A 26,795-nucleotide genomic window follows, 5' to 3' on the forward strand; every position below is an offset into this window, starting at 1 on the left:
TGGGGGATCGAGCCCGCAAGCTGGGCATGTGCCCTTGGCAGGAATCGAACCTGGAACACTTCAGTCTGCAGGCCGATTGCTCTATCCACCGAGCCAAATCGGCTAGGGACGAATGCAGTTCTTAAGGTGTGCTGTCCCACTCGATCCCACCCATAACATGAAGCATCCCTCTCTGTCCAGCATACCTAGGCTTATCTCATGCTCATTAGTCACTTAGTATCAGATATGTCACAGTATTTCGGTACTTGTGTTCAAGTAACCTGTTTTACTTAATTAAGGGCCCAAAGGGCAAAAGTGGTGACACTGGCAATTCGTATAGGCCAAAGTAAAGCCAAAAGCACTTTTACTGGAATAGGTAAATACAGTACAGTAAGATATTTTGAGAAAACCCACATAGTTTTTCTACACTATAATAATAAAAGCGTAATATGCTAATTAGACCGGACGTCCTTCCAGACGAAGCCAGGGCTGCCAGGGAAGCCTGGGTCCTGGGTGCCAGAGGGAAGCCGGTGCTGGCAGCTGGGGGAAGGAGGGCCTACCCTTGCACAAATTTTGTGCACCGGGCTTCTAGTACTAATTGTTCTCTTTTATTACTGTTGTAAATGTCTAATTCACAAATTAATTTTTATCACAGGGATGTATGCATAGGAAAACACATAGTATATATAGGGTTGGGCACTTTCTATGGCTCCAGGCATCCTCTGGGGATCTTGGAAGATATCCCCTGCCATGGAAAATGGGGCTCTACATCTTTTGTCTACCATTATGACAATGACTTGGCACTGGTATTCCTGCCTTCACTACAGCTTTGCCCTATTGCTGAAGTAGTCTTTTAAAGATACAAGTTATAGCCCTAACCGGTTTGGCTCAGTGGATAGAGCGTCGGCCTGCCGACTGAAGGGTCCCAGGTTCGATTCCGGTCAAGGGCATGTACCTTGGTTGCAGGCACATCCCCAGTAGGGGGTGTGCAGGAGGCAGCTGATCGATGTTTCTCTCCCATTGATGTTTCTAACTCTATCCCTCTCCCTTCCTCTCTGTAAAAAAACAATAAAATATATTTTAAAAACAAGATACAAGTTATTACTCTGCTTGAAATCTAGTACAGCTTTCAAGATAAAGTTCAAAGTACAAACCACCCAAGGTGCTTTATGATCTGGTTCCCACCAACGAAGTCAGCCTCATTTTCCATCAAAATATGCTCATTACTGCACATAAATAAGTATGCTTCATATCTCCTTTACCTCCTACTTGAAATATTCTGACATGTCCTTATCTTCTTTATCTGCAGGACCATACCTAAATACTGCCTTCCTGTAGTCCAATCTGCTGGCTGCCCTTCTCTTATACCCCCATCTCTACAGTTACTATGCCCAACATTCTTGTAACTTATTTACTTGTAGTTCCCTTTTCCACTAGACTACAAAGCTTCTTTTTAAAATATATATATATATTTTATTGATTTTTTTATAGAGAGGAAGGGAGAGGGGTAGAGAGTTAGAAACATCGATGAGAGAGAAACATCGATCAGCTGCCTCCTGCACACCCCCTACTGGGGATGTGCCCGCAACCAAGGTACATGCCCTTGACCGGAATCGAACCTGGGACCCTTCAGTCCGCAAGCCAAGGCTTTATCCATTGAGCTAAACCGGTTAGGGCTACAAAGCTTCTTAAAGAGTAAGGTACTGAAGGGAAGAGTTTTTATGTATCATTAGATTTTGCAAGAAATGACCTAATATATAAATAGAATATGAACTAATAAAATACCAATGACCCAATTATTTCAGATGGTTTTCGTGGCTGATTTTGCTCAGGCTACCAATGGTTACATTATTCACAGTTATGGTACAGCCATACCTCGTTTTACTACACTTCAGGGATGTCACTTTGTTTTTTAAAACAAATTGAAGCCAAGACAGCTTACCAGCAAAAAGATTAGACTCACTTTATTGTGATATCAGCTTTATTGAGGTAGTCTGGAATCTAACCCACAATACCTCTGAGGTATGCCTGTACTTTCTTCTATGGCTTCATCATAGATTAGGTAGAAGTCAGTGTGGTTTTCCAAATAATTTCAAAATATCTTTCTGACAGCTCCATTTCCAATTAAAGAAAAATCAGGCATGTAAATATCAGAAACAATAGGCAAGTTAATTTTTCAACTCATCAATTCTTAATAGGAATTACCAGCCAAAGTTTTAAGAATTGCCTAAATAAGCAATGCTCTGTTAATTCTTTCAAAGGTTTACTTTTTATGTTACCTTCAAAAAGAATATGCTAACACATATAATTAGAACAATGGTTCTCAACCTTCCTAATGCTACGACCCTTTAATACATTTCCTCATCTTGTGGTGACCCCCAACCATAAAATTATTTTCGTTGGTACTTCATAACTGTAATTTTGCTAGTTATGACTTGTAATGTAAATATCTGATATGCAGGATGTATTTTCATTGTTACAAATTGAACATAATTAAAGCACAGTGATTAATCACAAAAACAATATGTAATTATATATGTGTTTTCGATGGTCTTAGGCGACCCCTATGAAAGGGTCGTTCCACCCCCAAAGGGGTCTCGACCCACAGGTTGAGAACCGCTGAATTAGAACCAAACGTTTTTGCCTCGTAACTTCTAATGACCAACAGCATTTCCTGACTATAAACCACTAAAATTCAACAGTGACTCTGTACTAAAACTTATTAGATGTTCTATTCCTTAGAAAGTCCGAAATCTTGAGTTCCTTGCCACTGTCATTACTTTAACTTAACTAAAAAATACTCCAAGCAAAAATAATTTTGTTACTATTTGTTCTTCCAGCAAATCTGCAATTATGGGTTGTTAAGTCACCACTAGCCCTGTTCTTTTAGGTCACATCTGTATCACATATAGGGTAGGCATACAGTGGGGCCTTGACTTACCAGTTTAATTCGTTCCGAGACCGAGCTCGTTAAGGAGCTCCTTAACTCAAATTACTCTGTCAACTCAAAGCAAAAAATCGGCAGAGACAGCTGATCTCAAAAAACTCATTAGTCGGGACACTCGTAAGTCAAGGCCCCACTGTACTAACAAAATAAGGTATATTTACCTAATCAAATTATTATGTTTTGACATAAAGATGATATCAAAAGCCAAAAATATAACGAGCTGTTTTATCAATGATAATCATTAATTACTTACAAGTCAGCACTTAAACTTCAGTGCTTACTTATAAAGAGGACAAGATTGGTATTTTGGGTGAGTTTTTGTAACCTTTGACTACTTCCTGAAATTATCCAAATAGTAAGAAATAATCTCTTAGAAAACAAGTACATTTCAGGAAATAATGCAACCAAAGCAAAACTGTAATTGTGATTTAAATATTTTGCTTTTGTTAATCAGGGAATATTTAAATAGTTCTGAAAACCAAATTACTGTCCTTTTAAACGCAGAAAACAACTAGTCACTAATATTATATTAAAAGGCTGCTGAAGCCAGGGCATGTATCTCGGTTGCAGGTTTGATTCCTGACCTGATCAGGGCTCGCAGGAGGAGGCAACCAATCAACGTGTTCCTCTCACAAGGATGTTTCTCTACCTCTCTCTCCCCCTCACTCCCTTCCACTCCCTAAAAATCAAGGGGGGGAAAAAATTCTGGGGTGAGGATTAACAAACAGCTCCTGAAAAATAATTTAGCAAGAATAGCCATAATCTAAAATATATAAAATGAAGATTTTTTTGCAAATAAAAGCAATAAAGTAAAGAGCTTAAAAAATTGTCAGGGTAAGCAATTTTCTATCTTCTATTCACTGAAAAATTACTAGCATAAACTACTCATTTATGTTTCACTTTAACTTTACTATAGGTATATTCCTTACTTTTGGAAAAGAATAATAATAAGTGAAATCTCAATTCAAGCAGAAAAACATTACACTGGTTTTAAGAGTTGGTTTATTATGCACACCAAAGAGTTGATTACCAACTCTTTCAGGTATTAATACTGACAACTAATTTTTATAATGAAATTATCTCAGAGCACCCTCTGGATCAAAGATGAGCTTAATTTGATAGATATGATAATGAGTTTTACTGAATTCTTTGCTTTGAAAATTGGGTGATCTAAAATGGGAAAATTCTAGAAGTTGCAATTTCAAGTGCCTACAGATTCTATCTAGGTAGGCAAAATAAAGTGAATCTGGTAGAACTATGACAAACCCCATATTAAAAAGGGAACCAGCTGCCACTCTGTCCCAAGCCATTTTTGCTCGTGGGAATGAGGGCCTAGTCAGGGTTTTGTTTTTTTAAATGCGAAGATTGTCAGCTTTTAAAACACTTCATGGACCAAAGTGGGTAAAGCCACTAGTAAATTATGTATATTGAAAAATATATATATAACAATTTTGTTACCAAATCAGACAGAAAGAATCACTTTAAAAGTAAAATAAAGCAGTAAAAATTGCTCTTGAGATTGGGAATGAATAATCCTGATTTGTTAGATATTAGTATAACTCACATATATTCAAATAATTAAACTAAATACAATCCCCCAAGTTTGATTTAATTTGATTCTTAATCTCTTTATCTCTAGGGTCATAACATTTCATAATTACTCTAACTCAATTTATTTCTCCTACATTTCTCCTACTAGGCACGTCACGTATTACTTATTTCTCATGCTTTAATTGCCTGCCTCTCCCAGTACATTTAAATTTCTTAAAGCTTGAAAGGCATTGTGTCTATTGTATCCATAACAGCACACAGGCAGGGGGCTCACATTGGCTGAGATAGAAAAAAAGATTGAAATTATCAAAATCAGAACTGCTGAAAAACATTTTTTGATCCAACCCATCTATTGGCCAACTTTTCCAAGGGTCTTTTAGAATTATAAACATCTACTTATTGACCATTATCTTCCCTAATACCTTATTGCCATTTATGTTGAGATTAAATCATCAAAAAGAGAAGAAAGCAGAAAGTTCAGTTAAGACATACAGAGAATAGAATAGAAATCTGAAAGTGCCTTCCACGTAAAAAAAAGTGTTAAGTATTGTTCAAGATACAGTCTTACCCCAGGATGTTTTACTGCGTTCTAATTCTGTGAAATTCTTAGATGGTATCCATAATTCTGAATATTCAATTATCCAGCATATACAGTTTCTTATCTACCCAGGATAGAAAGGAATTTTGCTGTATTCAAAATATCTCTTTCTACCTAAAAATATTCAAATTTTGTGTAATACCAAAAGTTCCAGAAAGAATCAAATATAAAAATACAGTTAAAACTAGATTTGGGGATGTTAACTGAATAATCTTTTGAGTAACACCCTGGTAGAGCCAGTTAATTAATTGGCTGTACAAATAACAGGAAACTCTGTGACAATGCTTTATACTGCTATGAAAGAAAACTAGATTGATGTGAAGAGATATTTGGTAGGTTAAGAGATGCTATACTCTAGACCACAGGGACACCCACATAGTATACATAACAAATGACTAATTCATTAAATTACTCTTTCTTTCAAAAGAAAAGTACAACTATGGCATATTCAAAACAGAATTACAATGTAATACAAGAAACGTAAAGACTAAGTTAAAAATTACAACTAGATAGATGCTGAATTTTAAGCACAAAATTTTAAATTGTTAATACTTACAGGTCCCATAATTGTGGCTTGCCAATGAAACACTAAAATCAAAACAAAACAAAAAAACTCTTGTTATCTAAAAATGTAAAGCTTTTATGAAATTAGCCATAAAAATCAACTTGAAAGTTACTTACTATCATCCCCAACTGGACCTGCAGAACACTGTGCTGGAGGGTCACGGGCCAAATCACTAAGTTCCTACACCAAAGCAGAAAATTATAATAAGCAAATTATAATAAGCAAATTATAATAAGCAAAGAGTCAATTTGCTTATACCCAGACCCCATTTTCAATAAAACCTGGAAAAAATTTGTTCTGATACACTCTGCTAATTTGCTTCTGAAAGTCACACCACAACTGCTTATAAGGTAATCAAGACAGCCAGAAAGATCCCAGGATTCACAATGCTAGGATGATATATAATAGCAAATGCTTCCAGTTCATTTTCACCTCATTCTTTTAGAAACATACAACCACTATTCACAATAATAAACATAATCTATTAGAAGAGGAAAATGGTTACTTAGTGGACACATCCAAGACAACCACCTTGGCTAGGTGAGTTCACAAAAGTATATATAGACAGCAATATGAAATTTTTTATTACCTGAACAGCTGTCCTTTTACAAACCAAAAAATTGTAATCAGGTATTTTCATAGCTTCAGAACTAGATAAGGCAGTTCTCAAGATTCATGTCATGTGCTGAATTTTCCAGACCATCTCAGAGGCCCTCATTTTTACTATCTTAAATTCTGTTCTTCTGAATCAAACTATACCGAGACCCCATTTTCCACTTGAAAAGCCTAATTTTGGTTTGATCTCCTTAATTCCCTCAACTTAGTATTGTTTTGGAAAATAAACAACAAATTGAGTAAAGTTACAACTCCAGAAGAACCTACCTCTCTAGGTAGAATTCTGCTCTTAGCAACTAACACGCAGTTTCCATAATTCCATCTGACCTTTTATTTACAAAAGATATGCACGTGGCCCTTCCATGACTTGTGCATAACAAATGTGGTTTATCTAGTGAGAATAAAGTTCACTACTAGGTTTAAAAAAAATTAAGATGATATGTATTATATATAAATCCTCATAGGATAGGCCCACAAGATAACACTGGGCTTTTTTAGATGAATGAGAACTAAAGACAACTAGAACAAATATTTGCCTTTATCATATGATCAAAATGCACTTCAGCAAATGGTTAACCCTAGCCGGTTTCACTCAGTGGATAGAGGGTCGGCCCGCAGACTGAAGGGTCCCAGGTTCCATTCTGGTTAAGGGCACATACCTCAGTTGCAGGCTTGATCCCTGGCCCTGGTCAGCCATGTGTGGGAGGCAACCAATCAATTTTCCTCATACATCAATGTTTCTCTCTTTCTCTCTCCCCTCCCTCCTTCCACTCTCTCTAAAAATATTTGGAAAAATATCCTCAGGTGAGGAATAAAAACAAAAGAATGTTCAGGAATGATAAGTCTGGATTTACTCCATTAAAAAAAAATCAGTCAAGAATTTTCCTTGTGATTGTCATTTTAAAATATATATTAACCAAAGTATTATGTGTCCATCAACAAACCAATGTTTTATGCTAATTATCTCAATAAAACCTAGAAAAAATTTGTTCTGATACACTCTGCTAATCTGCTTCTGAAAGTCACACCACAACTGCTTATAAGGTAATCAAGACAGCCAGAAAGTTCCCAGGATTCACAATGCTAGGATGATATAATATCAGACCAGACCCTTATGCTTCCTACATAAGTACACTCTCAAGTTTAACATAAATTCATTCCAAACACTTTTGATTCTGATCAGTAGGGGTTACAGGAACTCTTATCTCAGGGTTAAACAATAGATTAAGAGAAACCGTCCATATTTCAACTTTTAAGAAACAACTTACAAAGTATCAATTTATTCTGAAGTAAGTATTAGTTTGGTTTTATTGAGTAAAAAGTGTACTGGCAACGTGAATTAATCAACTATCCATTATTGGGCAAATGATTTTTTTCACAGGTTAGATCAAGTCTTATCTAACAATTATTTGCATTCCATGATCAGCCACTTTTATTATAATGGCAATCTACTTTAACACCATCTCAAGATATATGTACTTTATTGTAAGAATCAAGCATAGTCTTATATGAACCCAGAATTTTCCTATGTTCTAAAACTTACACAATAAACTCTATTGTGTAACTAGCCCACTAAAAAGAAGAGAAACCAGAAGCTAACTTATGCAGCCTACTTCCCTCTTTGCTTAAGGAACATAAAGATCTAACACTTACACATCCAATTCAAATGCTCAAACATACCATCCTGAAATAAGAACATCATGTCCTCCTTGAATAGCGTATCATTTTGAAGTCTTACTTTTAATCCAATCTAGACCCACTATTTCCTAGGTTTATTTCATCATCTCTAAAATAGCAATGTCTATTTGTATAGAAGTTTGGAGAAGATGAATGAGAGTTAAAGCACGTTGGCACACAACCTGGCGTATGATGTACTAGGTACTCACCAACAAGCAGACCACTTGCATACCACCCATCCTGAGTAGGCACTCATAATTTGTTTATTAATAAGCAATATTGCTTCATTAATAGGCTACATATTAAAGCATTAGTCCTTAAATCTTTTGTCTGTGAGGAATCTTTATGATTAGCTGTCTATAATGCAGTTGTTTAGCAATTATACTGCCATAACAAAAGATCAGCAGTTCAAGAAATATGTGTAGATGGGGTTTTAAAGAAACCATGCTATTAGCCTGAGTCATATAAAATTACAGTGGGGCCTTGACTTATGACTTTAGTTCGTTCCGAGACCGAGCTCATTAAGGAGCTCGTTAACTCAAATTACTCTGTCAACTCAAAGCAAAAAATCGGCTGACAGACAGCTGGTATCTCAAAAAACTCGTTAGTCAGGACACTTGTAAGTCAAGGCCCCACTGTACTAATATTTGACCATTTTTAAACAACAGAAACTGCAAAATTTTTTATTTGGAAAGGTGGAAATTTATTGGGAAACAAATACAGTCTCCCACATAGGGAGGGGGTCCCAAGGAAGTGACACACTAAGCTCCTTTTCCCTAGAAACTTAATTTCATGTGGTTCTACCTAAAAATGTCCAGTAAGCATTTGAATTCAATTATTACAAAAAATGAGTTTCTTACATTGATCTACCCCAAATTATGTACTGAATAAATACATTATGTTCTGAGTATAATGAGCTTGTTAAAAAATACCTGAAGAAAAATACCCAGCAGTTATTTTTAAATAAAAACCAATGACAGTTGTTTTAACAAAATATAGTAATGTTAAAACAACTTCGTTACAAATAAACGTTCAAGAATATATAAGTTGACCTAGAATACTGTATTAATATACTACTGGAAAGTTACACATTTTAATTAAGAATTAAGATCAAGAAAATATTTCTTACAGTTTTTTTGCACACTGATATATATGAATCACTAAGCCTTTATATGTTGGCATTATCACTCCTTTAGAGTAAAGGTCTAATTTCAGCTAGTTAACAATGAATTTCAACTTTTTAAAAAAATATATTTTATTTTATTTTTCAGAGAAGAAGGGAGAGGGAATAGAGTTAGAAACATCGATGAGAGAGAAACATCGATCAGCTGCCTTCTGCACACCCCCTACTGGGGATGTGCCCACAACCAAGGTACACGCCCTTGACCGGAATCGAACCTGGGACCCTTCAGTCGGCAGGCCGACGCTCTATCCACTGAGCCAAACTGCTCTATCCACTGAGCCAAACCGGTTAGGGCGAATTTCAACTCTTTACTCCCATTAACTGCAGGTTCTCATTGCTTAGTTTCTAAATGCCTTATTTTGCATGACCAAGACACCTCTGAATAATCAAAAGACCTGAAATCAGGCCAATTAATTTATGTACTAAAATCTACTTAAATTGAACATTAAAAAGTGACCTAAATTATTTTAAGGATCAAAACAGGTTTTTAAATTAGGTAACAGCATTTACTTCTAAGATAATAATTGTCATACATTATTATGTCCATAGCACAAGCAAATAGATATAAAAATATCTTAGCAGAGGAGAAAAAAGCATAGTAAAGTCTTCTTAGATGTGTTCTTCTATGCAGCAGACATTTTGTCTATTCAATAATGCATCTTATCCTACTTTCATGGAAATACTTTTCCCTTACTCCAAACATGTGATTATAGTGTGGGTGATCTGTCAGCCACCAAAAACCAATTACTTAGGGCTAATCATAGAATTTGTTCCTTCAGCCTCAGTGATTAGCTCAGAGTTGGAAACTAACCAAAGCCACAACTTGACTTTATCAGTTTGCCCATGTATACCTGCCCAAGATTTTTCAAACTGAAGCTAGAAGTAACATTTCTCCCTTCTCTAACTAGGTCCCACATTAAGAATGTGGCTCAGAACTGTTGGCAAGCATGTGCCCTGAAATTACATGGCGAACCCAAAGAAAAAGAGACCACATTGGGTGACAGAAAGCAAAGAGCTGATATGGCATATAGATAGGCAATTTCAGGCTCCGAGGTTATAGCTTGCTCTGGTTCCTATAGCTATCTGTTGCCTTGATTGTTAACTAACCACCAGTTTTCCTTCGAGTAAATCCAAGAAACAAAAATAGACTTATTTAAGCAGAGTGCTAATGGAACCCATTACCAATTATACAGATTTTATCCCACTAAAACATTCAAGTAATGCTCAAGTACTGCTGAAAAACATTTAAGAAAACTAAATCAAGTCTCAGAATTAAATTGGAGGGACGGGAAGAAGTTACATATCTGGTCTAGCAAAGAGGTAACTTTCAATCTAATCACAGAAACTAGAGATTCATTTAAACCCATTTCTAAAAATGAAAAATGTAACATTAGCTATTAGCTAAAGTTTCACCACCAAAACATTTATTCATTAGTATGAAGACAACCTTTTTGGTGTAAAGCATGTTAGGTCTGAAAACACCAAGATAAAAAAAGCATGAACGCCTCCCCCAATAGACTGAGCTAACATAAAAGTAGGCATAATGCAAAAACAAAAATTACATTTCAACAACCTAGGCACTTAAAGGCATTCAAATGCTTTGCCTGGGTCTACAACATGACATTTGAACCGAGTCCTGATGGAGGGATAAGCATTTTAAATAGAGAAACTCATTCAAAGACAGAATGTGAAAGAACACAGGTTGTAAAAATTTGATTGTATTTTGGTATATCATAGACAACAGGGTACAGTAAGGGAGCAGATGTGGCCAGAAAAATTAATCAGGGCTGAATCTTTTCAGAGCCTTGAATATTGTGTCCAAGATTATCTCAAAGACAATGGGAAGTCATGGATAGTTTTTAAGCAGGAGTTAAGACAAATCATGCTTTGGTTTTTTAACATACTAGCAATAGTACACCCAAAATGATTCTTTTAATTTTTTAAATTAAATGATATCCTAAAGTATGCATATTATTTGTGTGTCCAGCTTGATAGTTAAGTAAAGCTTAACATTTTTACTTCGTTCAAATATAAAAAATGGCCCTAATCTGGTTTGGCTCAGTGGATAGAGCATCAGCCTGCGGATTGAAGGGTCCAGGTTCAATTTCAGCCAAGGGCACAGGCCCGGGTTGCAGGCTTGATCCAGATCGATCAATGATTCTCCCTCATCATTGATGTTTCTATCTCTCTCTCCTTCTCCCTCTCTGAAATCAATAAAAATATATTAAAAAACCTATCCATCTAGATATATAAAAAGCTAATATGCAAAGTGTCCCCTTGGGAGTTTGATTGCTCACTATGGCATGCGCTGACCACCAGGGGGCAAGGTAGAAGGAAAGCTGCATCCAGGGAAGGGAGACCCTGGCCGGCAGCTGGCAAAGGGAGGCCCCGGCCAGCAGCCAGAAGGCCCCAATCAGCCCTGATCGTCAGCCAGGTCTAGGGATCCTACCCATGCACAAATTTTGTTGCACTGGGCCTCTAGTGTGTGTGTGTGTGTGTGTGTATATAAAATATAAAAATGACCCAGATATAACTGAAAATCTCTCACATACTCCCCAGATTCCATTGCCTTTCTCCAAGAGATAGTTAACATTATCTCAAATTTGTTTCTGCCATTTCTCCACATTTTCACACACTACTAGATAGTATCACAGATGCTCCTCTCATCCCCATTCTGTAGGAACCCCTACTATAATATATAGTAAATATAATAAATACAAATAATAGATAACCATATTAGAAAGCTATAACAGAAATTTAGTTGAGAGAACATTACCTAAATGGAAATAGTCCTTACTTCTACTTTATATTAGAGCCCCTTATTAGGAGAAAGAAAAGACTGAGTTCAAGTGTAGGGCATGCTAAAGCTTCAGGTAGGAGGCCAAAATAGTGTATCTACTAGATAACCTGAAAAATAGGTCTAGGGATAGGTTCCAAAAAGAATGCTTTCTCAAGTGTCCTTCCATCAAAGATGTATCAAAGTTAAAGTATTTAATATAGCATCTGGCAAAATTGGAGAAAACAAATTTCAACCATATCGACATAACTCTCTATTCGACTGAAGAAATAGGTGCTTCAGATTAAACAAGATAGGGGAAACTGATGTTTTACTAGGATCGGTTCCTCCATAACTATTCAGTTTGCACCTATTACACTCAGTGTGAATTTAGTGTTACCTATTTTTTAAGTTACATGGCCTTTAAATGAAAGACAAATGAGAATATCTGTTCCACTGTAAGAGGAGACTGTATTTACTAAATTGGGAGATCAATTTCCAATGAAGCCACTAAAAGTAATTTTCTAAAGCAATTTTGTCTTTGGTTTTCACCTTATGAAATGACTTTAGAGCCTAAGTCTCACATGCTTTGAGACAAAAACAATTTTAAAAATTATATAAAGAACTAAAATTAACTCTTAGTTTCATAGTAGAGAGGAACAGTGGCAAGGACCTGAATCAACAGCACACATATAAGACCTGTAAAGTCTTCATACTACCCCCCCCCACCCCCCCACCCCAGCAGGTGGGTTCTTGGCTAACTACCGAGACCACAGAAATAGGAAAGTAGTTGGCAGGGGAAAATTGGTACACACTAATAATTGCTATAGGCTCCACTCACCTTAAAAGAACACTAAGATGGATCAAGGACATACAATTAGGGTACAAGGAACTGCCCATTAAAAAACCCCATGAAGGTTAGGCATCACTTTGCCATGATGTGCTCTTTCAGGGAAATTTTCTTTTGGGATAACCTTCCTCTGAATTGCTTCTCCTAAAACCTGCACACCTGGCTAGTGTGAGAATTCACACCTTCCCCCATTGGAAAATATGCTTCTCCTGTCCCTTTAAAAACCTAAAAAGACACATTGGACAAGGGGGCAAGCAAATCTCTTTAAAAGGCAACCAACAGATACACTTAAGCCAGTGAGTGTTCTCATCTGAAGACACATGACTAAACAGTAATGAGTATGACCATTCCTTCTGGAATGGGGGCTCATAAGAGAAAACCTAGTTTGAGGAAGGTTTTGAATTCAATTCCCCATCAGGGCACATGCCTGGCTTGTAGGCTTGCAGGCTTGATCCCCGTAGGGGGTTGTACAGGAAGCTGATGTATCTCACATTGATGTTTCTCTTTCTCCCTCTCCCTCTCATTTCTCTCTCTCTAAAAATCAATTAAAAAATCTTTTAAACAACAAAAAACTTCCACTTGACTTAGACAAGAATTGTATAGCCATGTGAACCAGCACTATAAAGACAGTCCTGGCCTCTTTGCTTACACCTATATTAAGAAACAAAGTACTACCCTCAGAACTGGGGAAGATGAGGGTATGAGGTGGGAAACAAGAATGCCTCTATAAAAAATTTTAAGAATCACTCTTAAGGACCCTTAAAACCTAGCAGTATAAGGGTATATATTTAGACCAATGAGAGGCCAAAATGCAGTACAATTAATTGTCCAATCAGGAAGATATTAACTGCTCTAATTGTTCTTATAAAGATCAGGTTTACTATGAACTAAACAAAAATTTATTAACTTTAATGTTGTGAAATTTCTACATACCTTATGTAGATACAAATGGCAAGGAAGGAAACAACAAACATCTCAGAAACATATGGTTATCAGACATTACTTCAGAAGACTGAAGCTTGGCAAAAGATTTTGGGATCTGAACAATTTCATAAAGCTGTAGACTTAAGAATGAAAAGAAATAGTCCCTTTAAAAAGTTTTAGTTTGAAATTTATAACTTGTGAGAAATTCCGAAAGTTTATCTTAGACTAGGAGGTGAGTGCTGCACACCATCTCATTACATCACTGACAAGATATTAACTTCCTGTTTAATTGTAATTATAGATGAGACAAGCATGTTTATTCATTAGACAAGATACAAAGAATGGCTTGAATGAATAACACTAACATTTTCTTTCTTTAGGTCACCATTAAAGGTAAGTCATTTAAGATTATTCAAAGCTCTTCTTTTGTAAGCATTATCTAAATGGGCAGAGACAGAAAGCCAAATTTATATTCTAAGCTTTGATCCATGAAAGCAAATAAGGTATTTTATAGATATGGAAAAAAATTTAACAGCAGTCAAGTGGTTGAAAATATTCAATTTTACATTAGCCATGTAATTATAACAAGACCAGGATTAACATGAACAAGTATTTCATCCTGAAAATGAACAAGTAACCAAGTAGCAATGAGCCACAACTGAGGCCTAAAAGGTCAAACACGGCAAATTTAACTATGAAGTTAGTTGGAAGTCTCTGAATGATACAAGATTATATTGAAAGTATAGTTGAGATAAAAATCAGATGTTTGGGCAAAGTATAAAATACTTCACTGAATGTTCCCCCTCCTTGACCTGGCTGAGTAGGTCAGTTGGTTAGAGTGGGTTCTCCTGATGTGGCAAGGTTTTGGGTTCAATCCCCCAGTCAGGACACATACTAGAATCAACCAATGAATGCATAAATAGGTAGAACAACAAATTTTTTTCTCTCTCAAAATGAATCAAAATTTTTTTTTAAAGAATTTTTTCCCTTCCCACTAATAGGGCCAAGGGTACAGTTGTAAGAATAGATCTTACGTAATGGAGTAAATTGGTTAATAAAATATTCACTTTCTTTGCTCTGATAGCAAAACCAGATCAAGAACACAAAATTTCCAGTTAAAAAATGAAAATCATTTGATATCACTAATTTCAAAACATTTCTTTTGGCAAAGGAGGAATAGTTAGAAAACAAAAACCTTACTATAACAATGACAATGTAGTATGAGAAAAATATTTAGATAAACCTATAATTTATAGGTAAATCTAGTATGTGAATAAAGATACCCCTTATAATTTCTTTTAATATTTCCCCTATTTGGCTTATAATATTCTTAAACGGTTAAGTTGTATGAGGTGCAAATATCTAATGTGTTTAAAATGCTTATTTCCTTCACTCAAAGCAGATTCTCATGGGTAATGACAGGCTTCCTTATTTTTTATCCCCTGGGACTAGACTATCGTGCCAGAATAAAACCTCAGTGAGTATTGACTAAATGATTATCCCCTATGTCTGTGGTTCTCAACTAGAGGGAGGCTCCAAAAATGCCCTTAGGGAGTATTTCAAAATTATGCCTGTTTCCACAGAAAAATAGTAAGTCTGATAAGACCCTGTGTTCCTGTATACTTCAAAAACTCTGCTAAGCATTCTGACATATAAATGTATGTCAAAACCCACATACACAATAACATATATAATAAAATACAAGAGGCAATCTAGGATTTGAGAATTTAATCTGAAACATTTTTATCTCAGTTTCAGAACCTACTCTCTTCTTTAATAGAAAGAAATTATAGTAAAATCCTTTGGGAAATTCTTAAGAATTGACTATATCTTAGATAACCAATGGCACCTGAACCCATGAGTTAACACATAAATTAGCAATAGGCACATCTGATAAGTTTTTCCCCTAGTACTAGCAAGAATTTTTAACTGTATATTTGTACAAATAACAAAACCAGAATTAACACTGCAGGTGAACATGATGAAACCAAAGCACAAAGTGTTAGAGTTAAGTCACTCTTTTTCAAATTAAACAAATATGGAGGTCATTATATGATCAAGCATCCTTCAGTTACACAACTGTCCTACAAATTAAATTAGCTAGCTATAGACAAGTCTTGAGGATCTTAAAAGAAACACATGCAAGACAGTGTATCCATCCTCAAGGCTCACTGGGGACAAGTTCAATATATCCCTAAGTGATCAGTTGGGCACATGGTAGTTCTCATAGTCCTTGAAGAGGGAGGCCAAAAAGGTATTCAATCATACTTTCAAAAACTCATGTTAGCTAAATATTTATTTCACAGTATTTAAAGTTAAATCCCATTTCAATGCTAAATGGAAGAAAAAGGGCTTACTTCGGGTAGCCAAGACTAACTATAAAACAGAAAATGAAATGGTACAAAACACCAGTACAGCATGGAGTTTAAGAGTGTAAATTGATTTGTATCTCAGTTACTTACTAGTTGTGTGACTATAATAACTTAACCTCTCTGCCTGTTCCCTTAAGTATAAAAGGGAATGGTAAGAGCATCTATCTCTCAGGGTTGTTGTAAAGATTACATTAGTTGATACAACGGGTTTAGAAACAGTGTTGAGTACACAGTAGATACTATGACCAAGCTATTATTAGTAGCAGAATGATATATGAAGAAAACTTTTTTGAATACCAAGAACTTAAAGGATAACATGACAATGTAGTGGTTCAGAGGACACCCTGTGGAGCCAGATTGCCTAGGTTCTAATCCCAACTCTGATATAACCCTGGGTGTTTTTTCTTTAACATGTGTCTCAAAGATTTCTAATCTCAAAATGGGGACAATAATTGTACCTGCTTTCTTGGGTTGTTATAAGATTAAATGAGTTAACACAAGTGTTTCACAGTTCTGACACACCATGAACACTCAAAGCATGAGCTATGTTTGCTGGCTTGGTTCACATTATATTTTATGCCAAGTTCTCTAAATATCCCCAAAACACACGCACTGTAGTTATTTTGTTTAATAGGAGTAGTAAAATCAGTATTGCTCCCAAATACCACCAATCAACTTGGTGTTTCACTTTTGATTATTGTTGTTTAATAAATAGTTTCATTAGACCATACTACAGCTGGTCTAAAATAAAGAATACAGCAAAAACCAAACAAGGTTTTCTGATAAGGCTGCTTGGTCTAAGAAATATTTGAACAAAAAATTGTAAAAACATAAGCTTTAGAACAAAATAAATTCAAAGGCTTAATCAAATGAACTATCAATGGTTACATAGTCGGACAATAAGCACTTCATTAAAATAATAAGATATATCTTAGTATTTTGAATTGGAGGGTTTCAAAGAAGAATTCAAAATAAATAGGTACATGACACCAAGAAATACCATACAAACATCAATGCCTACCTGACCTCATTATTTCTAGAACAAAGGTACCCTCTCTCAACAATTGTCCACTTCTAAAATTCTGCTTGGAACTGAATTTCTTTTTAAAGTTTCACTGTGTAATTCTGACAGCAACTGCTGACAACCAAAGCACACGCAAGTCAAAACTTTTCTATAAGTTAAAAAAAACAGTTTTTCCAATTTGTTAGGTGTCATTATATCAAGATTCTTTACACACCTTCAAAATATTTACACGACAAGCAAGTACAAAGAGTACTAGGCTAAAAACAGTTCTTTAATAAAAGTTTTGAAGGTTAAAGTGATAATAAAATAGCAGTAATAATAATTTGAGTGTCATGTGCCAGGGGCCTGTTCAAAGCCACACATTAATCTATTTAATACAGTACTAAAATCAAAACAAACAAAAACAAAATCTAGAAATCTAAAATTTGTTTTGCTCACTGTTGCATCCCGTGTCTAGAACAGTGCCTGCTACAGACTAAGCACTCAAATATCTATTGTTCATATTAAACAAATATTCATTTTTATAGAAGCACATAGGTAACTTGCCCAGCCCTAGAATTCTAACTGGAGCATTTCTGCTCCGAAGTTCACACTCTTAACCATTACAATGCCTCTCTAGAGCTTTTAAATCATTAAAAGTGGTGTCACAGCAGCTGGTTATCACCTGCAAAAGAAAAAAAATCAATGAGACCCTCCTTTAAAATGTTCTGTTCCACATGTATAAAAAGCTATGGACTTGAAATTATTCCACATCTCAGTGGCCTGAACACCCATGGATTAAAAAGATTTTGATTTGTACTAAATATTGTGTTTTTTGTATTTAACTATTCTGTAAAATATAACTATGCTTCTCCAATGTGCTGCTGGCCTTCAAAGGGGTCACAGAAAAGGATGTTTAAATAATCCTTTAAGCCTTAATTCCTAGGTTTTCTTCTTCTTTTCCATTTTCTCAAATATATAAAGATTTAAGTTTATATTTACATAAACCAACAATAACAATGCAATGATGACCTAAAACAAAATCAAATCATCAATACATGGAGTGAAGATCTAAAACTTCGTCAAATACAGCAGTTTTTCCAAATAAACACCAAAGTGACACGTAAATGTAAAATTAATCAGTTCCAGGCCTATTTTAGTAAAGCCAAGAACTTGCATTTCCTTCCATGCACAGCCCTTTTTAAAAGATTCTAACCTACAACCTCCCCTGTCTCCTAGTTTTAGTAAGGCTGAATTTATTCCATGACATTTTTTTCAAGTTAGCTGTAAATACTCCACCCTCCTGGATTGTGCAAGAACCAAACACATCACACATACACAAGTTACAAAAAAGGGAAATACGGTCTGAGAGTTTGACGATAGCTAAGTATTGAGCAGGAGGTCTCAGCGCAGTGTACAACCCAATGTGAAAGTTAACATTAAACAAATAATACTATTTCATATTATTACAAAAGGAGATGCCGGAAAAAGCCTGAACCAGTTAAAGCAGCCGCCATCTTAAAATGCGGGATAGAAGTTAGAGCAAGAAAATGAGACTAAACCACCGGAGGTGGAGGTTCCGCTCACCCAGAGGCTTGAAATACAACCCCCCCACCACCACCACTTTCAACAACTGAGATCGACAGGTTAGTGTCAAACGTTAAGCAGAATCAATCTTCCCAGAGGCTGCTCTTAAATGGGCTGAGGCAAAAATAGGTCCAGCTAAGCTTAGCCTCCTGCCATCGCCCCCTTCGCCCCCTCCCCCAGCCCAGGGAAAGCAAGCTCCCAGGAGCGGTTCCATCAGCTCCCGGTGCGCTTCCGATAAATAGCTTCGGGGAAAAACCTGAGCCACGGAAGTGGCAACACTGTGTCAGCCCCTCGCCTCCCGGCACCACTGCTTCTTGTGTAACCAGCCCGGGCGATGAGAAGTTTCTGAGCGGACTCACTCACTGCCCCTCCGGGCTCAGACAATCCACCCCTAATAAAGTCCAGGGCCCGTGGACCCCTGCCATCTTCCCCCCGCTGAGTTTCCCACCTTCCTCCGCCCCGGAAAACCCAGAACCTTGATCTTACAATTAAGTTTTCAAGCGCTGGGAACAGGAAGCGCCATGACATCTGCGGGAGCCCCACTTGCCACGAGTGTTCTGCTCACTGGCTTTAAACCTCTCCTCCTTCACCAAGTCTGTCCGCGCTCCCCATCCCCCAAAGGACGGAAGATCCAGGCGGGCTACTTCCAACAGGCCGCGTCCCCCACCCAACGTGTCCGCAGGGCGGAGCACCACCCATCCACCCAGGGCCCGTTACGGCCGGCGGGGGGATTAGCTTATTGAATCTGTTTTCAGCGCCATAGTCTGTGCTTTTCGTCAGGCTAATCAATATTTCGGTGAGGGCTCGGGGGGTCCGGCCGAAAATCTGTGAGGAACCGGGGGCAGGGAGAAGGTTGGTCTCTTCGTCTCACACCGGCTCTGCCAGACACAGGCGCCTTTTGCAAAAACGGAGCAGATCAGCACTGGCACAGGCCCCGGAGAGACCCCGATGAGTCCAGGTCCCCCAAAACCGCCGGGATCCGGGGAGGGTGGGGTGGGGTGGCGCGGCCGAGCCACCAACAGCCTCTATGCCGTGCTCCGGGCCGAAGAGGGGGCGAGGGGAGCCGGGGGGAGCGGAGGGGAGGCCACAAGTCGGACGTCCCGGCCTCTCGGAAGGAAGAGACCGGGTGGGAGAGGAAGAGGCGTAGGAGAAAGGGGTGGGTGCGGGGCAGGGTCCGGCGCCCAGCAGAGGAGGAGCCGGGGCCTAGTCGGCGCGGCGCCGGCGTCACTGGGGCAAAGAAAGGCTCGGGGGAGGGGGGGACGGGGAGGCTCCGGGGCCGGCGCCGGGGCTCCCCTCTGCTCCCACTCCGAGGCGCGCCCGGGGAGGGGAAGGGAACCAAGGAGAGGGGCCAGATGTGCGCGGCTGTCCCCGCAGCCACAGCTCTTGTGTGTCGCCCCTGACGCCACCGTACACTCCGCCTTCCAGCGCGCTCCCGCGCCCAGCCCTCGCCACCACGCGCCCGGGCAGCCCCAGAGGCTCCGGCGGCGGCGCGAGGACGCGCCCATTCCCCCTCCCCCTGAAGCAGGAGCGGCCCCGGCTCCTCCGCTCTCCCCACCCTACCCCACCCAGCAGGCTGGCCCCTCGGGCCGCCCGGGGCCTGCGTCTCCCCTCTTCCCCGGCCGGCCAGGGAGCCGGCCCCCCTCCCCTGCCCCCTAGCCGTCCACACCCACGCGTACTGAGGGGCCGGGGCCTCCCTCCGGCTGCGGCCTCGGCCTCCTCCCCGCGCGGAAGCTGGGTGCCTCCCCGGCCCTACGGGGCTCACGCGCACGACACAGCCACAAGATGTCCGCTCTGACGGAACTACTGCCAGCTGCCACGCTCCGCCCCTCCCCCCGCCGGCCTCTTCACCGCCGCGGATCCGTCCGCCAACGCCGCCGTCGCGAGCGCCGGGCGCGTCTAAGGGTGCGGGGAGACAGTTTGCGTCCCACGTCCGGGGCCGAGGGTCTGCGCTACCCACTTTTCCTCCTTTTCACAGAACAGCACCTTCTTACAAAACTGATCGGAGGTTGGACCGGGAGGGCAGGGACCGGAGGCGGGTCATGGGCTGGGGAGGGGCGGGAAGGGGGGGGAAGGGTAGAGGGGCGGCGGAAACCCTGAGACTCAGAGAAGCATCGAGAACCGGAAGGAGTCCATAGCAGGAAGGTAGAGGAAACGGCAGCTGCGCCGTAGAACCCCACGCCCCTCCCAGCAGCGTCCCCCAGTTTTTCTCACTTGGTCTGGAGGCGGTTCTCGCGATAACCTCGTGGCTGCTTTCCCGGAGCTGGAGCTCTGCAATGACTTAAGGGCAGTTTTGTGCACTCTTCCTGATGTGGGCCCGCCCCCAAACCCACAAACTCTCGCGAGACTCAGTAGGCACCGGTTGGCGCTGGGGCGGGCCGCGGCCGGGAAGCACCGCCCCTGAATGCTTGTGCTGGTGGGAGGGAGAGGAAATGGAATTCCCCGGCCTGGTCAGGGCGCGCGCCGACACAGCCCTCTCACGCGCCCAATCAGGAATGTGCGGTGGGAGGCGCCGAGGACTAATTGCGAGATACTTGTAGTCGGGGTTCACCCGGGCTCGTGAAGTTGGCGGTGGAGCAGGTGAGAGCTCTTGACTCTCCTGCGGATCTGGCCCGGTTGACCATTGGGCGGAGGCGCAGCCCAGCGTGGGAATCGTAATTTAAAACAGAACCTAGCGGGCCGCTGATCGGCGCTCCCATCAGCCGAAATCTAATGTATTTCTGACCTGAGAGGATCGATATACTGAGAAGAGCAGACCCATAGAGACCTGTTCCCGTAACTTGAGCAGCCTAGGAATCAAGCGCAGCTGTGAATTTAGTAGATGGAGGAGGGGGAGAGAGAGAGAGGGCTGTTTGCTGGTCTCTGTAAGCAGCCGGCACCATCCGCCAAGGGTTAGGTATGGAATAGACTTACTACTCCTTTCCTCCTGTTACGTTTTTACTCCTTGAGCCACAGCGTTGCGAAACTCAATCAGGAATTCAAAGTTTTGGGTCCGAAAACTCAATACGTAGTGAAACATCCAGGGGAAGGAATACTAGGACAGGATTGGCCTGTTTTAATCTGCCGGGTCTGAAGTATGGAGAGGGTGATTTTGCTCTCTAGTGTTTCTTTCTGGCAGAGGTTAGTAAGACAATTTTAAAAAGGCATTTAAAGGTAAGCATTGACCTGCTTAACGTTTTCTAATATTCCTTAATGATCCCAATTAACGACGTGGAGGTCTTTAAGAATTAAATAGCAAGGTAAACTTGTTTTTAAAATACACTTTTAAAGGGATAACAGCAAGTTGTTTTCCTGTTACAAGAATGCCTTACCTAGGAAAAACCTCATAGGTCTGCTAAGTTAGCTAATACAGTACATACTGTCCAAGAGAACATAATAGTGTCATTAGGGCAATTAGTGAAACAGTGTTTCTCAAACCGGTCGCTATTGAAATCACCTAGGCCCCTAGGGGTTTTGTTGAAATGCTGATTTTGATTTGGGCCAGGAGGAAGCCTGAGATTCTACATTTCTAATAAACTCCAGGTGACACAGATTATTCTGGTCAGAGCAACTCACTGCGAGTAGCAAAAGCACTAACGTGCTCGCCTCCTGGCCTCCTGGCCTCCCCACCCCCCAACCAATAATCGTTTCCTTGCTCTTTCTTTTAACCAGTCTAATAGAGTAGGAACACAGGGTTAGGCAGTTGGAGTGGAGGGAGAAATCCAGGTTTCACTTTTGGCTTTGTCGCTTCCCATATGTGTGCTATTGTGTGGTTACTTAGTTTCTTCAACACAAAACTAGGCACAGTAATAGCTGTTGTCCTTCCTCACAGGGTTATTGGGTCGTTTAGATGTCATAATGTATGTGAAAGGACACTGTAGACTGCAGTGGTGTATAAATGTAAGTTATTAAACTAACCAGTGAGACGTTAACTGGCCATAGTGTGGAATAAATCTGTAAGCATAATAATAAAGGAAATATTTATGGAGCACATTACCAGATACTATGCTTGTTAACCCCCTTTACAAATAAAGAAACTGATGCAGCGATTAAATTACTATCTCAAGGTCACACAGCTAATAAATGGCAGAAATAGAATTTGAACCCATGCCGTTGACTTCAGAGTATTTATTGAATGGGATTTCATATCATCTCTTAATTTAGAAAGTAGTAAAGTAGAATGTTTTGTGTTTCTACTTTCAATGCTATCTGAATCTAATTTTATATGACTCATTTCCCCATCTATTTGTTTTGTTCTTTCAGAAGCCAGGCTTTAGGGGTGGTAGGAAACATTCCCACCTTGGAGAAGCCAATTTATATTACTTCATTTAAACAATCTTCAGTATGAAGGTATCATAAAACATGTTAGTGCCCAGAACTAACAGAGCACAGAGGACTGGGACAGAGTTCTTGCATTTTTTTAGTGCTAAAAACCACTTTGGCAGTTTGGTGAAGCCATGAACTCTTCTCAGAATAATGTTTTTAAATGTATAAAATAAAACTTATAGTATTATAAAAGAAAACATTTTCAAATAGTCACAAAATATTTTTTTAAAAATTGATATAGGAATAAATGTGCTTTATTAACACATTTGTGATGGGTTTAGAAAGACCAAATTTTTGAAATGAGGAACATAAATATTTCCAGAGTTTGCAACAGTTGTGATATAAAGTATCTGTGATTCTATTGGTGACACAGATATAGATTTGTTTCTTCTATTCAAAATTGAAGGAAATGTGAATTTTCAGTTAGAGATTAGTAAAAATAAAGATGTAATTTTTTTCACATCTAGGTTCACATCCTGATTTCTGTTCATGAACTATATGTTAAAAAAGTGTTAGGTAGAGTCAAGTAGGCTTATTCCTGTGATTCATCAAGAAAAAGCTTAATTGCCACCAGTATACTCTCCTCAAGAAGGCATGCGCCCAGCTTGCATGGCTCATTGGTTGAGTGTCTACCTATGAACCAGGAGGTTGCAGTTCGATTCCCGTCTGCGCACATGCCTGGGTTGTGGGCCCAGTCCCCAGTAGAGGGCGTGCAGGAGTTAGCCGATCAATGTTTCTTCCCTCATCATTGATATTTCTATCTATCCCTCTCCCTTCTCTGAAATCAATAAAATATATATATTTTTTAAAAAGAAGGCATGGAAGTGTGTAATAGGTTTAGGAAATAGTTTTATCCCATTGGTATTTTTTTTTATACCTATAAAGTGCACTTATGGAAAATTTACCTATCCAGAATGGTTCATTTCCCAAGCATTCTGGATAACTTAGATTTTACTGTCTTATTCTTATTCATTATACACCTTCACAAATAAGATGTGGTGAAAGAACACAAATGGAAAATAATAAGGTTGAAAGAAATTAAAATATGGTATATTTAAATTTTTTGAAAATAAGTGTTAATAATTATTATTTGAAGTACTGTATGCTAGGTCCTCATTATCTCATCAAATCCCTGTTAAACAGATGAAACACTCAAGTTCATATAATAATTAGTAGAGCCAGGATTTAAACCTGGCCTCAAAGCTCACACTTTTTAAAAAATATATATTTTTATTGTTTTCAGAGACAAAGGGAGAAGGATAGAAACATCAATAATGAGAGAGAATCATTGATCAGCTGCCTCCTGCATGCCCTCTACTGGGGATCAAACCTGCAATCGGCATGTGCCTGACCAGGAATCCAGATTTTATATTCAGAATGCATGTTTACATACTCTGCTTGGAACTTATTCAGCTAAATGTTACTTCATATTGTTTGCATGAAAATCAAATGTGTTTCTATAGCTTACCTGTTCAGAATCTCATATTTATGATCAAGACAAGTCATGTGGTTTAGGAGACTGTACTTTATTTCATGCTAAGAACATCATTTTGACCTTAAGATGGTTTTTGGCACATAATGGACCATGAACAAGTGTTTGAGGTAAAAATAAATCAGAATAGTTTCCACATAAAATCTTCATATATACATGAATGTTCAAGTGGCATTATCCATAACAGCCAAAAATGGAAATAACCCAAATTTCCATCAGCTGGTAAATTGATATATAAAATATAGTATATCTGTTTATAATAGTATTAGTTAATAAGGGACACAATACTGATATATGCTATAACATGTATCTTTTAAAAAAATGTTTTTTAAAATTGATTTGTAAGACAGAGGAAAACATTGATGTGAGAGACAAGTATCAATCAGTTGCCTCAAATATGGACCCTGATCAAGGACATCCTGAAACCTGGGCATGTGTCCTGACCCGGAATTGAACCTGATGATGCTCCAGCCAGGGCTACAACATGTATCTTGAAGCTTGAAAATATTCTGCTTAGTGAAAAAAGTCAGACAGAAAAGGCCATATTGTAGGCAAATCCATAGAAACAGAAAGTACTAGATTACTAGTTGCCATGGACTAGGGTCAGGGGGAAAGGGGAATGACTGCTAATGAGTTTGGGGTCTTTTAGGGAGAGATGATAAATACACTAAAATTATATAATGGTAATGGTTACACAACTGTTAATATACTAAAACCCAATGAATTGTACACTTTAAAAGAGTGAATTTATATGTGAATAATCTCAATGTAAACTTTTAAAAAATTAAAACCAAAATGTGAAATCAGTCTGGAAATATATTATTAAATACTAGAGGCCCAGTGCATGAAATTCATGCATGGCGGGGGGGGGGGGGGGGAGTCCCCTCAGCCTGGCCTGCACCCTCTCTCAGTCCAGGCCCCCTCAGGGCAGTGGTTCTCAACCTTCCTAATGTTGTGACCCTTTAATACAGTTCCTCATGTTGTGGTGATCCCCAACCATAAAATTATTTTCGTTGCTACTTCATAACTGTAATTTTGCTACTGTTATGAATCGTCATGTAAATATCTGATATGCAGGATGTATTTTCATTGTTACAAATTGAACATAATTAAAGCATAGTGATTAATCAAAAAACAATATGTAATTATGTGTTTTCTGATGGTCTTAGACGACCCACAGGTTGAGAACCGCTGCTCTAAGATTTTTATCGGTTTTTCCATCTTACGTTTAAGTCCTTTGTTTATTTTTGTGTATAGTGTAATTTAGTGGTCTAGTTTCATTTTTTTTTCATGTATCTGTCCCATTTTCCCAAAATCATTTATTGAAGAGACTGTCTTGACTCCATTGTATGCTCTTGCCTCTTTTGTCAAATATTAATTGAGGATAGTGGTTTGGGTTGATTTCTGGGTTCTCTATTCTATTCCATTGGTATATATTTCTGTTCTTGTGCCAGTACCAGGAAGTATTGAGAACAGTGGCTTTGTAATACAGCTTGATATCTGGAATTGAGATCCCTCCTACTTTGTCTTCTTTCTCAGGATTGCTGCATATATTCGGGGGTCTTTTTTTATTCCATATGAATTTTTGGAGAGTTTGTACTAGGTCTGTGAAATATTTCGTTGGTATTTTAATGGGGAGTGCACTGAATCTATAGATTGCTTTGGGTAAGTATGGACATTTTGATGACATTGATTCTACCAATCCATGAACACGGTATGTTCTTCCATCTGTTTTTGTCTTCCTCTATCTCTTTTTTCAGTGTCCTGTAGTTTTCCGAGTACAGGTCTTTTATGTCCTTAGTTAAGTTTATTCCTAGGTATCTTAATTTTTTTGGTGCGATGGTAAATAGGATTGTTTTTTTAATCTCTCTTTCTGTAAGTTCATAATTTGTCTATAAAAATGCCATAGATTTCTTGGCGTTACTTTGTACCCTGCTACATTGCTGAATTCATTTATTAAGTCTAATAATTTTTTGATGGAGACTTTAGGATTTCTATGTACAGTATCATGTCATCTGCGAATAATGACAGCTTTACATCTTCTTTTCCAATTTGCATACCTTTTATTTCTTCTTCTGGTCTAATTGCTATGGCTAGCACTTCCAGTAGTATGTCGAGCAGGAGTGGTGAAAGTTGGCATCCCTGTCTTGTTCCTGTTCTTAGGTGAAATGATTTTAGTTTTTGCCCATTGAGTATGATGTTGACTGTAGGTTTGTTGTATAAGGCTTTTATTATGTTGAGGTATGATCCCTCTATTCCCACTTTGCTGAAGGTTTTTATCAAGAAAGGGTGTTGGATTTTGTCAAATGCTTTTTCTCCGTCAATTGATATGACTGTGATTTTTATCTTTCAATTTGTTTATGTGATTATCACA

At 38.8% G+C, this 26,795-nt stretch overlaps 1 protein-coding gene across 7 annotated transcripts in view; it reads right to left on the reverse strand.

Moving 5' to 3' along the window:
* Positions 1–19,224, reverse strand: part of UBE2D3 (ubiquitin conjugating enzyme E2 D3) — a 29,093-nt gene extending 9,869 nt beyond the window's left edge. Inside the window, exons 1-3 of one of the 7 annotated variants that reach the window (XM_023758413.1) lie at positions 19,114–19,224; positions 5,757–5,820; positions 5,632–5,690 (exon numbers count right to left, since the gene is read on the reverse strand). In XM_023758413.1, coding sequence (XP_023614181.1) covers positions 5,632–5,690; positions 5,757–5,820; positions 19,114–19,155 — 165 coding nt within the window. In that variant the 5' untranslated portion in view covers positions 19,156–19,224. Of the gene's footprint in view, positions 1–5,631; positions 5,691–5,756; positions 5,821–6,229; positions 6,296–7,935; positions 7,955–14,030; positions 14,048–19,113 lie in introns of those variants that run through there. The other 6 variants (XM_006094096.3, XM_023758416.1, XM_023758415.1 and 3 more) reach the window with 6 other exon arrangements.
* Between the last annotated feature and the right edge of the window lie 7,571 nt (positions 19,225–26,795).

This window comes from Myotis lucifugus, unplaced genomic scaffold (assembly GCF_000147115.1).
Source record: "Myotis lucifugus unplaced genomic scaffold, Myoluc2.0 scaffold_129, whole genome shotgun sequence".
In the NCBI taxonomy this organism is placed as follows: domain Eukaryota; kingdom Metazoa; phylum Chordata; class Mammalia; order Chiroptera; family Vespertilionidae; genus Myotis; species Myotis lucifugus.